At 41.3% G+C, this 14,549-nt stretch overlaps 1 protein-coding gene across 3 annotated transcripts in view; it reads left to right on the forward strand.

The window, feature by feature from the left end:
- Nucleotides 1-9,193, forward strand: part of SYBU (syntabulin (syntaxin-interacting)) — a 33,864-nt gene extending 24,671 nt beyond the window's left edge. For 2 of the 3 annotated variants that reach the window (XM_011961075.1, XM_011961076.1), the window contains exons 3-5: nucleotides 3,385-3,588; nucleotides 5,375-5,524; nucleotides 7,360-9,193. In XM_011961075.1, coding sequence (XP_011816465.1) covers nucleotides 3,385-3,588; nucleotides 5,375-5,524; nucleotides 7,360-8,467 — 1,462 coding nt within the window. In that variant the 3' untranslated portion in view covers nucleotides 8,468-9,193. Of the gene's footprint in view, nucleotides 1-2,356; nucleotides 2,536-3,384; nucleotides 3,589-5,374; nucleotides 5,525-7,359 lie in introns of those variants that run through there. The other variant, XM_011961077.1, reaches the window with a different exon arrangement.
- Nucleotides 9,194-14,549: the final 5,356 nt, after the last annotated feature.

Genomic DNA, 14,549 nt, shown 5'->3' on the forward strand with positions numbered 1-14,549 from the left:
ATAAAAATGAGACAGAAAAAGAAAACCCTTGGGATTTGGAGCCAGACAGACCTGGGATTGAGGTTAGCCTCCATTATTTATCAGGTGTATGACCCCAAGCCTCAGTTTCCTGTTTTGGGATATGGGATAATAATAGCATCTTACCTCACTGAGTTAAATGAGATGATATATGTGAGTGCTTGACATGATGCCCAGAACTCAGTGAAAGCGTTGGTAAAAGGTGGTTTTTGTCAGTAGGGGTGAAAGTAATACTAAGAGACATGGTACTATTGCTGTTGCTGCTGCTACTGGTGGTGGTGGTTATGGTGGTAATCATGGTGGTAGCGATTATATTAGTCTGCTAGGGCTGCATAACCCAGCACCATAGACTGGATGGCCTAAACAACAGAATGTATTTACTCACAGTTCTGGAAATGGGAAGTCTGACACCAAGATGTCTGCAGGGTTGGCTTCTTCTGAGGCTCCTCTCCTTGGCTTGTAGTGGCCATCTTCTCCCTGTGTCTCTACATCATCTTCCTTCTGTTTAAATTCCTTCTGTTCAAATTCCTTCTTTGTATAAGGACATCAGTTAAACTGGATTAGGGTCCACTCTAACTGCCTCATTTTAACTTAATCACTTTTTAAAAGCCCCGTTATTCTGTGGTACTGGGAGTTAGGGCTTCAACATATTAATTTGCAGGGGGTGACACAGTTCAACCCTAGATCATGGCGATGACAGTGATGATGATGATGGTGATAACAATGACATTACCTGAAGTCCAGAGCCATGGTCAGGGAATCGAAATTCACCTAAGTCACTCATGAGGTTTTTTCTACACTCCTCTTTCTCTGACCTTCTAGTTACATATTCAGGTTTGTAGAAGGGTTCAAGGTCAGCAGAATTTTCTCTCCTTTTTGTGGACTGCATTTTTCTTGTCCACCAGACCAAAGGATCTGGGATGGGCTGAAAAGGACAGCATTGGGTTTGCCGGTTCATGGCCATGACAAACATGGAATCTCAGTGTCTCCTTTGAAAATGTTTCCTATCAAAGCCTATAATGAGTTTGCACCTATATATGTTAGCATTTGAACTACTAAATGAAGAGAACTGATGTTTTTAAGCATGTTGCTTCTTTTTAAAAAGTTAGCTCTTACAAACTGTCTGATAATTTATTTCCTGATCAATATTCAGAAAGCACCTGAAACAGTGCTAGGGTCACAGAAGGTCCTCAGTGGCAGTTAACTCGTAATAAAATTCCCCAGGTCAAAATATGGGACAGCTCTTTACATTCCCGCCTAATGTGTAATAGCTAATCATCCATATTTCTCATAATCAGATTAAGAAATAGTCTGGTTGATGCCAGACTTAGAACTGAAGCATGGAAAAGAAAATGCACACCAAGTTACATGTTCCTTTCAGCTACTCATGAAGTTCTTTCTACCATGGGCTGCTGAAGTTGGTTTTGTCACAAAGCCATCAGCCCATCTGTTCCATATAAAGTGTCCTCACGAAGAGAAGAGCGGCATTCATTTGGATGATTTCAAAAGGAAAGAACTTTAACTTTAGAACTAGGTTACGTTTTATTTATGTGTGGTTTGCAAGGTTGACAGCCAGTTGAAATTATATTTGATTGTAAATAAGTAACCATGGTTTCAAAGCCAAGTATACCCACATGCACACTTGCATTCACATTTACACACATTTCTCATTAAGATGTCAGTTGGATACAGTTGTAATTAAAATTGCAAAGAAAGGATTGTCAGAAAGCAGTACTACTATATGAAAGCTATCTTGTTTTCTCTTTTTTTTTTTTGCCATCAAGTAATATTCCTGACATAGAATTTTTATCCTGTTTCAGTAATTTCAACATTCTCAAGATGCTTCCTTACACTAGTGGGTGTCAAATCTCTGTAACAGGATTAACGGTGAAGTTTGAACAAGTTTATCCTCTAATAATACTCTACAGTTGAGTCACCCTTAATAGCTTGTGGAATGTACTCACATGCATTCTTTGATTTGATTTTCACATCAATTCTGTGAGGAAGGTAGGAAAGGGGTGTGTGTGTGTGTGTGTGTGTGTGTGTGTGTGTGTGTGTGTGTGTGTTTTGATCCTCATGTTAAGTGGCTCACTTGCCTAAGTTCCTACTAAGTGGCAGTGCCAATGACTCACACCTGGTTTATTTACTTAGCAGTCCTTTAGGGAACACTTACCATGTATCAAAAGTAGGAGGGTAGAAAGAACAGGCTGTTCCTGCCCTCAAGGATGCCCTAGGCTAGCAGGAAGGACAAATAAGTATGCAGTTGTGATGCCATGTGATAAGTCCAATGGTAGAAGTTTGCACAGAGTTTTAGAGAGCATTAAGGAGTGCCCCTACACTGGCCTAGGAAAGGAAGAATATAGAGAAGGCTCTTTAGAGTAGGTTCCCATCAGTCTCAAAGTAGGAAATATCCTGGCATCCAGGGGCTTAGGGAAGGGAGCAGGAGAACATTCTAAGCAGAGGAGATTATGAGTTCAAAAACCTAAGGATGGTCAAGCATGGATCCTTCAGGAAACTGTAAGTCATTTGGAATGCTGTAGTACAGAGGGAGGAGGGAGGAGTGGTGGAGGATGGGGTTGGGTGGAGTGGTGGGATTGGACCTTATGAACCATCTTAAGGAGGCTGGCCTTTGTTCTAGCGGCAGTGGGGAACCATGGCAAGGCTTTGCGGAGGACATTGAATCAGACTCCGTTTTGAAAGGCCACTCCAGCCACAAGCCAACCTTCTACTGGAGGGAGCAAAGCAAGAGGCAGGAGAACCAAGATGGGGCTGTTACAGTATTTCAGCAGTTAAATGACAAAGGTTGTCTTAAGTCATTGGGGCTAAAAAGAAATGAAAAAAAAAATTAAGTGATCAAAATTACCAATGATGCATTTATGCATGCTCTTTTTATCTGCCCTGTTTTCTCCTCCTCCTTTATGTGCTACCACCTTCACCCATCCTCCAAATGAGCCACATTAATTTTCTTACCCTGACGTGAACCAAACACAAATATTTCTAAACTGAAACAGGTGGACTAGAACAAAAACCACATCTTGAAAACAGTGTCCAAAATAAACCTGAGCTAAATCAATATTCTACATTGTGTATGTTCTTAGCAGGCTGTTGGGTGTAATCCAAAACAAGCTTTATGGCCAGAAACTATTTGAAAGAACAACAGAGGGAGAGGTTGCTTGTGCTGATGACACAAGGCGAGAAAATACCAGGCAGGTGGGAAGAAGGCCACTCTGAAGGAAAGTCTACACGAATAATTTTATTGCCCCTTTCAACTCTATAAATTGGATTTCCTTAGATTTAGGGAGTAAGACATTAGCCCTTGGGCATCTGTAACCCCAAGGATTTTAACATTTTTCATGCTTTTCCCAGTCGAGGTCCTCATGGGCGGAGTAATGGAGCTTCGTCACACAAGCCTGGCAGCAGCCCATCATCCCCGCGAGAAAAGGACCTTCTGTCCATGCTGTGCAGGAATCAGCTGAGCCCTGTCAATATCCATCCCAGTTATGCACCTTCTTCCCCAAGCAGTAGCAACTCAGGCTCCTACAAAGGAAGCGACTGTAGCCCCATCATGAGGTGAGTCCTGCTTACTTAATTCATGCATCTGAGTTTGTCCTACTTGGTAAGATTTTCTTTTAAAAAGAAAATAAGGGTTATACAACTCTTGATCCCTTGCCTGATTCTACAACAAGACACTGCACTTTTCTTTCCGACATTCGGCTGATTCTTCAAGGGTTGCTGCAGAAAGAGCACAAGCCACAATTTCTAACAAGGCACAGCAATCTAAGCAGTTCCTGGATAGGGAGAAAAAATGCCACAGAGGCAGCAGGAGGCTGAGGCAGAAGAATTGCTTGAACCTGGGAGGCAGAGGTTCCAGTGAACCAAGATCACGCCACTGAACTCCAGCCTGCGCAACAGAGCAAGACTCCATCTCAAACAAACAAACAAACAAACAAAAACAACTTAAGATGATTCTGTAGGCACCTGTTGCTACAGGGGTGTGTGAAATGTGGGGAGGGGTCCAACTCAGTCTGGAACGATCCGGGGAGGCCTCCCTGAGAAAGTGAAGTGGAATTGAGGTCTGAAGAGCAAGCAAGAAGTTAATTCACATGAGGTTATAGGGAGTGTGGAGCAGAAAGAAGGAACTGCATTTCCAAAGAGGCCATGACAGGAGGACTGGACGGTGGGTATGGACACAGGTCATCTTGAAGGCAGGCAGGTGCTCAGGTTGCTGGCAGCACAGTGGCTGGAACTGGGTCCAGAGTCAGGGAAGGAGCTGGCTGCCTTCCTCCTTCAGCCTTCTTCCTGCTGGGCATCCCTATTCTTGTCAGTCAGCTCTCTTACAGCAGAGATTCCCAGCTCCCAGCCAGGCCTGAGAGGGGCCAAGATTCCAGCAAGGGCTGTTTTGTAAAACATTGAGCCTCTCTTACAAAACACACTGGGGAGAGTTAAGTAGAGGAAGAAACTTCTTCCCTTCAGAAGAAGGATCTTTCCATTTCCTCCAAACTGGCATACTCACAGCAGGGATTGATTTTAGAACAACTTGCATTCAGCAAATAGCCATCAGAATCTTCAGGCAGTGGCACACTGTGCAGAAAGTTAGGTCATCTTGCTTGCTTCCTTCTCTTCTGCCCAGGCCTATCCCCTGACCCTCGCCCATTGTGCTGCATGTTACTCTGAACTGACAGCTCAGGCATCTGGACAATGGTGCATTATTTTGCATGAGAACATTCCTAAGCCATAGAAAATTCTCCTCCTCCACTGTCCCTATTCTTTCCATAAGTACACCAATACCGCCTTCATTCTTCAAAGTAATTAACAGTCCTAAGATCGGCAGTTCTATTACAGCTCACCTTCTGAAGTGACGTCAGCCATTATTGAGGCTTAAGACCCCAGCACATAGCTGACATTCCTTCTCAAGCTGTTAGCTGTGTCTGGGTCAATGTGGGTGGCTATAACAAAGTACCCTAGACTTTGGTCCATATCTTTCAAGAATCATGGGCTACATACTGTAGGGTTAGGTCTGAGATCAGGGTGCCAGCAAGGTCTGGTTCTGGAGAGGGTTGTCTTCTGGGCTGCAGACTGCTCACCTCTTAGTGTAACCTCACAGGGTGTAAAAAGAAAGCTAGAAAGCTCTCTGGGGTTCCTTTTATAAGAGCACTAATCCCATTTATGAAGGCTCCACCCTTATGAGCTAATTCCCAAAGTCCTCACCACCTAATACCATCATATTGGGGTAAGAATTTCAACATGTGAATTCTGGAGGGACACAAACATTCAGTTGATAACACTCTGTGTTACTCTTCTTTTTATAGAAAAGGAAATGGCAAAAAGTAACATTTCATTACTTGGATTGTTTCAGGCGTTCCGGAAGGTACATGTCTTGCGGTGAAAATCATGGTGTCAGACCCCCAAACCCAGAGCAGTATTTGACTCCTCTGCAGCAGAAAGAGGTCACAGTGAGACACCTCAAAACCAAGCTGAAGGAATCTGAGCGCCGACTCCATGAAAGGTGAATCTGCCTTCCTTACACAGTGGGATGTAGGACAGTTTCTTTCTCCATAAAATGAAACATGAACCCAAACTATAGAAAGATAGAAAAGAAAAAATGATTGTATTCAATTTTTGTCAAATTTTTAAATCAGCCTCTAAAAAGAGCCATTTCATAATTCTGTGTGATTTGGCTGTTTCAGGAGTTCAGGGAGACCCATCGGTTAGAGGGGATCCTTTTTGTTGTTGTTGTTGTTTTGCATTGTATACAGCTTTGATGTGAAATAATCGGGTGTGTGCATGACTATTTTTAAATGGCAAAAACACGTGAGCGAACAATCCCATACTTCCAGCAGAATGGGTCACACACCGTGGACCAATTAAGCCCTGTTTATATCCGTGCACGAATGGATATCTGTGTGCACTGTAATTCCTGCATGCTATTTCTGTGCTGAAGGAAGGGGCTCATTGTTCTTGGCCAAGTGTTAAGGTTGGAAAAAAAAAGAAAAAAAAAAAGCCCATGCTTAAGAGATCTTATCTGAGGGAGAAGACTTTTGACATCTGGGCAGCAGGCCAGTTTTTCCGCTTGATGGTTTTCCCTTGGAACATTTTGGAATAGACCAGGAAAGCTCTGACCAGGGTAGCTGTGAGCTCAGGGTGAGGGTGGCATTTGCATTCTCTAAGAGTCTGGGCTACCTGATCAGCCCAAACCTCCTCTGCTGCTGCCACAAAGAAATAGAGAAAACTCAATGACCTTGGTTGCTAAAACTGTGGGTAGATAAGGGTGCAGACTGTGAGGAAGGGACATTTTTCATCTTCCGAATTAATCTGGTTCATCATCTGTCTGAAATAGACTTAAGACCCAAACTCTCCTCTGGGGTGAGTCAGACCTTAAGTCTGGAAGTGTTTGGTCTGTGATTTGCAGAGTCCGTAGGAGGATTGGAGCACTCAAGGGAGGAAGGAATGGGAATGCAGTAAAACTTGGGGAAATATTCTAGCCTAAACTTAAATGAACAATATTGATGTCTCTTCATATACATGAGGATCCTGACTACCTTATCTTCATATCCACTGGGAATGTAAGGACTGACTATGAAAAAATTATATGCAAGAAAGAATTTATATTCAAAGATCCTGAAGTAGGGTTGTCCTGTGAAGGATCTAAAAAGTAGGATCGATTCTCCTTAGTGTAGGATGAATTCAATATTATCCTACCTGAGAGGAGATAGAATAAGCAGCTCGTCAACATGTAAAGTCCCTGCCGTGTGTAGCATTTTATGATTTCAAAAATGTTTATCATTGGAATATCATCCGAACAATTTAGCAAGGCTAAAACTTATCAGTCTACCTTCTGTCTTTGATAGGTAATTAAAAGTGAACTGGCCTTTTCTTCCACAAACTATAGACATTTGGAAAGAGTAGGCTATGGAGCTAGAAATAGGCTAACAGATGCTAAGATGTTCTAATAACAACATTTCAAATATTAAGGATTGAGTAGATGATAAGACTTGTAACCGTGCAATATCTGACTCATAATGGGTACTCAAAAAAATTGTGGTAGCTATTTTGATTCTGATTCTGATTACTATTATTACTTTAGCCATTTTACAATTAAAGAGAAAGTTCATGGCTAATCTCTGCCAAAGAGAAAATGTACTGTTTCTTCAAGTTTAGGCTGGAGTGTTTTCTCAAGTTTTGCTGTGTTCTCTTGAGTTCCCTGCATTCAAAACTGATTTCACATCTGTATTTCAAGTGGAAGAGTATGAGTTCTTGGCTCTGTGCCAGAACTGCCTGTTGCCCAGTTCAAAGTTATTTTATTTTATTTTTTTATTAACCATGCTTGTCTTGGCACTCTAGGGAAAGTGAAATCGTGGAGCTTAAGTCCCAGCTGGCCCGCATGCGAGAGGACTGGATTGAGGAGGAGTGCCACCGGGTAGAGGCCCAGTTGGCACTCAAAGAAGCCAGGAAAGAGATTAAACAGCTCAAACAGGTCATCGAAACCATGCGGAGCAGCTTGGTTGATAAAGATAAAGGCATTCAGAAATATTTTGTGGACATAAACATCCAAAACAAGAAGTTGGAGTCTCTCCTTCAGAGCATGGAGATGGCACACAGTGGCTCTCTGAGGGACGAACTGTACCTAGATTTTCCATGTGATTCCCCAGAGAAGAGTTTAACCCTCAACCCCCCTCTTGACACAATGGCAGATGGGTTATCTCTGGAAGAGCAGGTTGCTGGGGAAGGGGTTGACAGGGAGCTACGGGTGGGAGATAGCATAGCCGATGGCACAGATTTGTTTGATGAGATGGTAACAGCCACCACCACAGAATCTGGTGGCCTGGAGCTTGTGCATTCCACCCCTGGGGCTAATGTCCTGGAGCTGCTGCCCATGGTCATGGGTCCGGAGGAGGGCAGTGTGGTGGTGGAGCGAGCCGTACAGACCGACGTGGTGCCCTACAGCCCCGCCATCTCGGAGCTCATTCAGAATGTGCTGCAGAAGCTCCAGGACCCCTGTCCCTCGAGCTTGGCGTCCCCTGATGAGTCTGAACCAGACTCGATGGAGAGCTTCCCAGAGTCCCTCTCTGCCTTAGTGGTTGATTTAACTCCAAGAAATCCAAACTCAGCCATCCTTTTGTCTCCCGTGGAGACCCCATCCGCCAATGTGGATGCAGAAGTTCATGCAAACCGCCTCATGAGAGAGCTGGATTTTGCAGCCTGCGTGGAAGAGAGGTTGGATGGTGTCATCCCACTGGCTCGAGGGGGCGTCGTGAGGCAGTACTGGAGCAGCAGCTTCCTGGTGGATCTCCTGGCTGTGGCTGCCCCCGTGGTCCCCACGGTTCTGTGGGCATTCAGTACTCAGAGAGGGGGAACGGATCCTGTCTATAACATCGGGGCCTTGCTCAGGGGCTGTTGCGTGGTTGCCCTGCATTCGCTCCGCCGCACCGCCTTCCATATCAAAACCTAAATAGAAGTTGTTGTTACCGTGTGCCAATGTGTCCCCATGTGGGTTGTGCCAGGTAGAGAAACAGGAGGTCGATCTGTGACGGTCTCTATTCTGTCGTTTTGCTCCTCGGTATTTGATTTGCACTATATTTAGTTGAAGCCTGTTCACTGTTTAAAACCGGAGGTATCTTCAAAGGCATGGAGACCTGGTTCCAGTAAATGTCCCACCAGTGAGGTAGAGAAAGCATGCTCATGACCCTGCCGTGTCGTCTGAGGTACCCGTTCTTATCCTAGTGGTTCAGGAAGAGAAAATGCAGTTTGCACTTTCAAGACAGCTTCTCTAAGGCTGGCATGTTATCTCCTTGCTTTGCTTTGTGCCGTTTTAAAATGTGTAATCGTTCCAGCATTCCAATGGTCTTGTGCATAGCAGGGGACTGTAACCAAAAATAAACATGTATTTGTGTAATTGGTTTGAAGAAGTCTTGAATAGCTCTTTAGTGTCTTACTTGGGGTTGATAAGATTTGAGTGTCTGCAATTTTTTACTAAATGTAGCTACAAAGTCTTAAATGGCTTGTTTGTTCTTAAACTGTTAATTGATGAAACTGTGCATAAGTTTACAATGTACTAACTTATTTTGCTTATTATATATAGTGTTTTGTTGGAAATTGTAACCACACACTTCAGCATGATGAAAATAAAGATTAGTGTTTCCATTTAAATAAATGTTTTATCCTCCTATAAAATAATTATTTCTGTGATTTTACTTCTATGTATAAGAAAGACAATGAATAGCAGATCTAACATCTTTATCAATAGGGGTCTGTAAAAATTGAATTAAATTAGAAAGAGGGAAAAAGAGTTATTAAATAAAGCTGAAGATTTCCTACCCTTACTTAAAAAGCATCATTTCTGAGCACAAGTAGATTTGTTTACTTTTAAATTGCCCATATGCTAGTTTGTCTACATGTTTATGCAGTAAGTACATCTTGAGTGTTTTCATGAACGTTGGGTTGATTTAAGCATGCTAGGTGTTCAGAAGAGGGAGAATATGGTAGTGACATACAGCTTCCTTCCCCAGAATGATAGGATGAGGGTGGGTGGCTGGGAACGGATGAGAAGGTATTTGCTCTATGTTCATCTAGTGCTTACACCAAAATTTTGAGATTAGTATTTTATACACGTAAGAGAGCTAAGCCTCAAAGAGGAAAAATGTTCAGGATCTCAGAGCTCATCTCTCCAGAAGCCATGATTTCAAGTGTCTGCAAAAGTAAATGCCTTTTCTACTTTGCCACACAAAGGGAAGAGACTGGAAAATACCCTAAGTCCTCATCCAGAAACTCTTCTTCCATAGCACTTACCACCTTTAAACATACCACCCTTTTACTTACAATGTCTTGGTTATTACCCATCTTTCCCACTAAGATATTAGCTCCATGAGGGCAAGGATCTGTGTTCTGTTTTGTTCACTGGTGTATGTCAAGAACCTAGAACAAATGAAATAGTAAGACTTAGAATTTGATAGCACAACAGGGAACCTATAATTAGTAATAATTTAATTGCATATATTAAAATAATTAAAAGAGTATAATTGGATTGTTTTTAACACAAAGGATGCTTGAGGGGATGAATACCCCATCTTTCATGATGTGACTATTACACGCACATTGCATGCCTGTACCAAAATCTCATGAGCCCTATATAGACACCTACTGGGGATGCCCAAAATATTTTTAAAATATTTTAATTTTCTAAAAACAAAATTTAAAAATTTAAAAATAATTTAATACAGTACCTGGTACACAGTGGAAAGTCTAAAAATTGCTGTTGAATGAATTAATCCAGCAAATACCAGGTACTCCGATGCTAACTGGGCACTTTCCAGGATGGGTCTTAAATAGTGAAGGAGACAGACAAGGTTTCTGTCCTCAGGAAGCTTATGTTCTGTGTCTGTGAGGGACACAACATGCCATCAAACAAAAGATGGTTTCAGATAGTGGTAAATGCCTCAAAGGAAATAAGATGTTTTGACCAAGTGTGGCAGAGGTGAAAATAAGGGATACATCTCTGAAGAAATAACGTTGGTGGGAATGGATCAAAAAGAGTCAATCATGAGAAAATATGGGACAAAATCTTGTTGCAAAAGCAACAAATTCAAAGGCCATCAGATAGAACGCGCTCACCGTGTGACAGGAGCATCCTGGAGGTCAATGTGGCTGGAGCAGAGTGAGAAGGAAAGAGAAAGTTGGAGTAGACAGGAAGCTGCTTCATATGGGGTCACATAAACCATGGTAGAGGCTTCAGTTTATTCAGGGACACCATTTAGGGGTCTATTGTAATGTCCAGATGGGAGATGATGCCAATTTCGAGGTGGAAGTAGATAAAGAGATTAAGTTGAATAATTACATATATAGCTTGAAGATAGAACTAATGTGATTTGCTGGATTAAATGTGTAGTAAGGAAAAGAAAAAAAAAATAGGGGTGACTCAGGTTTTTGGCTTGAGCAATTGGATCAATGGTGGCTGTATCTGCTCAGAATGGGAAGAGTTCAAGAGAAACAAGTTTGGGAAAATAAAACTGAGATATCTATTAAAATATCTATGTGGAGGCATCAAGAGTAACTGCATATATAAATGTGAAAATCAAGGGAGCTGTCAGGAGTAGAGTTGTAACATTGAACCTTTCTGGCATTTGTGTGGTAATTAAAACCATGGGAACAAATGAGGTCATCCAGGAAGAGTGTAGAGAAGGAAAAAAGGTCAAAAATGGATTTCTGAGGTACTTCCACATTTAGGTAGAGGTGGAGGATGAAGAACCAACAAAACAGCCAGAGAAATAACAGCCTAAAATGTAAGAGCAAAACTAGGTGACTAGTAGTATAAAAAGCAAGAGAAGAGAGTAATTCAAAAAGAATGGAGCAGTCAATTGTGTTGAAGTCCTACCAAGAGACTGAGTAGTAACATGAGAATCGTTACATATTCACTAGCTTTGACAGCAAGGTCTTAGTGACTGTGTCAAGATCAGTCCTTGGAGAAATGGGGATGGAAGGCCACTTGGAGCAGGTTGAAGGGTGAATGAAAGAGAGAAAGTGGAAAGAAATATGTGCTGCTGATTTTTTTTAAGTTTTACAATGAAGGAGAATAGGAAATTGAGTGGTAGTTAAAAGGAGATACAAGGTCAAAGGTTAATTTTTCAATACTGAGAAGAGACAGAACATGTTTGTATGCTTTTGTGATTGGGTCAATGAAAAGAAACAAATTAATGACATAGGAGGGAATAAAATAAGAAAAAATTATAAATTAATTGAGGAAGGCGAGCCCTTGAAAAGAAGGGATAGGATCCACGGCATGGGAATATGTGTGTGAGGAGAGATGGTTTGTCTCTGATAGGACATTTCTACTGGAATACACACGTGTCTCAAGCACACACATTTGTATTTACACGTCTTGCAGCTCTCGTCAGCAGTAGAAGGATTTGTTTGAAATGGAAGGGAAACTATTTCTGGAGGTGAATAATCGGAAGTGTCCCGAAATAATGAGCCATGCTGACTCAGGTCCCTTCCTGTAGTCCTGCCCAGATCAATACTTAGATACTGGTATCTTCCTTAAAGTCCCTCCTTGGGCTTATTTTAAGTCATTGCTAAGAGCATTTTTACTTAAAAAAATATAAGCCTGTTTTGAGTATCTGCTTGTTTCCATATAAACAAATATAACCACACAAACTAAGCATTGTTCTTCATCAATTCAAGTTGGAGGGAAAGGATAGGCTCTGGTTAGAAAGAATCCTCCACAAACCACAAATGTTTATTAATTGTCAGATTGGATGCAGCTGATCACCAATAGCAAACAGTTTTATTGTCTTAATGTCCTATATCCTCCTTTACGTAAACCAAAAGATTCAAACAACCCATTGGAGACACTGGACAACCCCTCACCCTCCCTCTCCTCCTTCTTCAGGGTTTCAGCTGTATAGTCTGTGGAAAATTACTGCTTTTATTCAGAACAGTCTCTCACAAATGAGTCCCTTGGAGTAAATAAAAGATGGAACATGTTTGCCTTTTGGAAGCCCAAGGCATTGGCTGGTTTTGTGGACAGGATGATCTGATTCCATAGAAAGAAGTGCCTCGAAGTTGCTTTCAGTAATTTGAGTGCCTGTGATGTACAAACAGGCAGGAACATGGAAAAAACAAGAACAATCCCACTCTATTGAACAAATTGCTCTCCCATCAAAGCAAATGTTAAACATTTCCTACACAGTTACATGTGCAAACATTCCAATTGATAAGAAAAGATTTTTCCCAAAGGGATATGTTGACCTTTCCAAGTTGAGCTGTTCAGAAAAGAGGGAAAAAAATGCAATGCACTCAGATGCCAAGCGTTTCTGACATTTGTGGCAGAAGAAAAAGGAAGTCTGTGATTTGCATTTATCATTTGCCCTGCCTAAGTAGTGGTTGGGTCTGATATGTCTTCCTCTTGAGGGTTTTTCATTTTGAAAGATTTGGGGTAGTTTCCCATTTCCATTTTGGGTCAGTGAGCACTTGAAAAAATTTTATTTCCTTCCAATCTTGCCGGCAAAATGTGCACAATGAGGCAGTAGCCTAGGAAATAAACAGTTTATAACAAATCTTGAAAGAATGTCATCAGACTCTCAATTGTCCTGAACAAAAACAATTAGAAAGTCCAAATAGAATAAAACAGGCTTGTATCAGGTAATTATTTTAAACCCACTGGATGCACTGCTATGACCACTGATTTTCCCACAATCATAATGATTGTTATAATGGTTACAATAAATTCAAAGAATTTTAAAATTTAAAAAAGGCTTAAGTGCTACATCACACACTGGGGCTTATCATGGGGAGGAGGGGGGGGGAGGGATTGCATTGGGGAGTTATACCTGATATTAATGATGAATTGATGGGTGCTGACGAGTTGATGGGTGCAGCACACCAACATGGCACAAGTATACATATGTAACAAACCTGCACGTTATGCACATGTACCCTAGAACTTAAAGTATAATAATTAAAAAAAAAAAAGTTTTTGTTAGAAGATTGAAATATTTTTAGTAGCATTCAAGTTTGTCAGAAGATGTACAACTTTAACATGTATTTTACACATTTAAAAACTCCCAATATATAAAACACATACAAATGAACATACAGGCTGGAAGCCCTGCCACTGATCTCCCCCTACCCGCTGCGTGGGTCCTGGTATTACTTCTGAGAATGACTTGCATGTCATTTCCCTATATACCAGGTTATTTGAAAACTTCCAGTTCACGTAAGATCTCATGTACGAAAACTGTTAATTGAAATACTGCTCTGGTTAATGCTGAAGATATGTTTCTCTATTGCCCTAAATAAGGAATGCTTAACAGAATTGTTTTCTAAACCTTTGTTACAAAATTTGTCTGCCAGTGCTCTATTGGTCTAACTATGAAGAGGACCTCATTCTCTCTCCCTCAGATTATAGAAGCCATGTAAGTATCTGGGACTATCATGATACATATAAGATGACGACGTATTATAAAATCAAGTCTGACTCACCTTGTGAATATTAAAAGTAGGTACCATGGCTTCTCTAATTTGATGATGCAGTTAAGAACCTCTTTCCCCTTCCTCACAATTAAATAGCTCACAGTGTTTGAAATGGTTTGCCAGCCTCACTTTCTACAGTAAACAATAGGTGCTGGCATTTTAAACTGACCTTTAATTCTTCTGAATCAGCACATTATTTCTAGCTTGTTGGTTGTATACAGAAAATGAAAAATGAAAGCAGACAATAATTTTTACATCTCCCACTGGAATTTGTAGACGGACAAGTTTTAAAAATGATCGCCCATGCACTGTCTCACTCTGTAACGGCTCCTTCTAATCAAGACAGATTAGGTAATTACGAGGTTCAGATGCACTGCAGAACCTCACAAAGCTATAAAAGCACTTGTATTTTCACATTTTAAACTTAAATGTGACAAGTTAAATATATCTGTATTCTTATGCACATCTTCACTTAGCACTGCAATAAAATGCTGAGTTAATTTCAGAGGCCACTATATCTGATGATGGCGTTTTCTCCATAAAATAGGTAAGCACTGTGTTTATTC

Source organism: Colobus angolensis, unplaced genomic scaffold (genome assembly GCF_000951035.1).
Source record: "Colobus angolensis palliatus isolate OR3802 unplaced genomic scaffold, Cang.pa_1.0 Scaffold535, whole genome shotgun sequence".
Lineage (NCBI taxonomy): Eukaryota > Metazoa > Chordata > Mammalia > Primates > Cercopithecidae > Colobus > Colobus angolensis.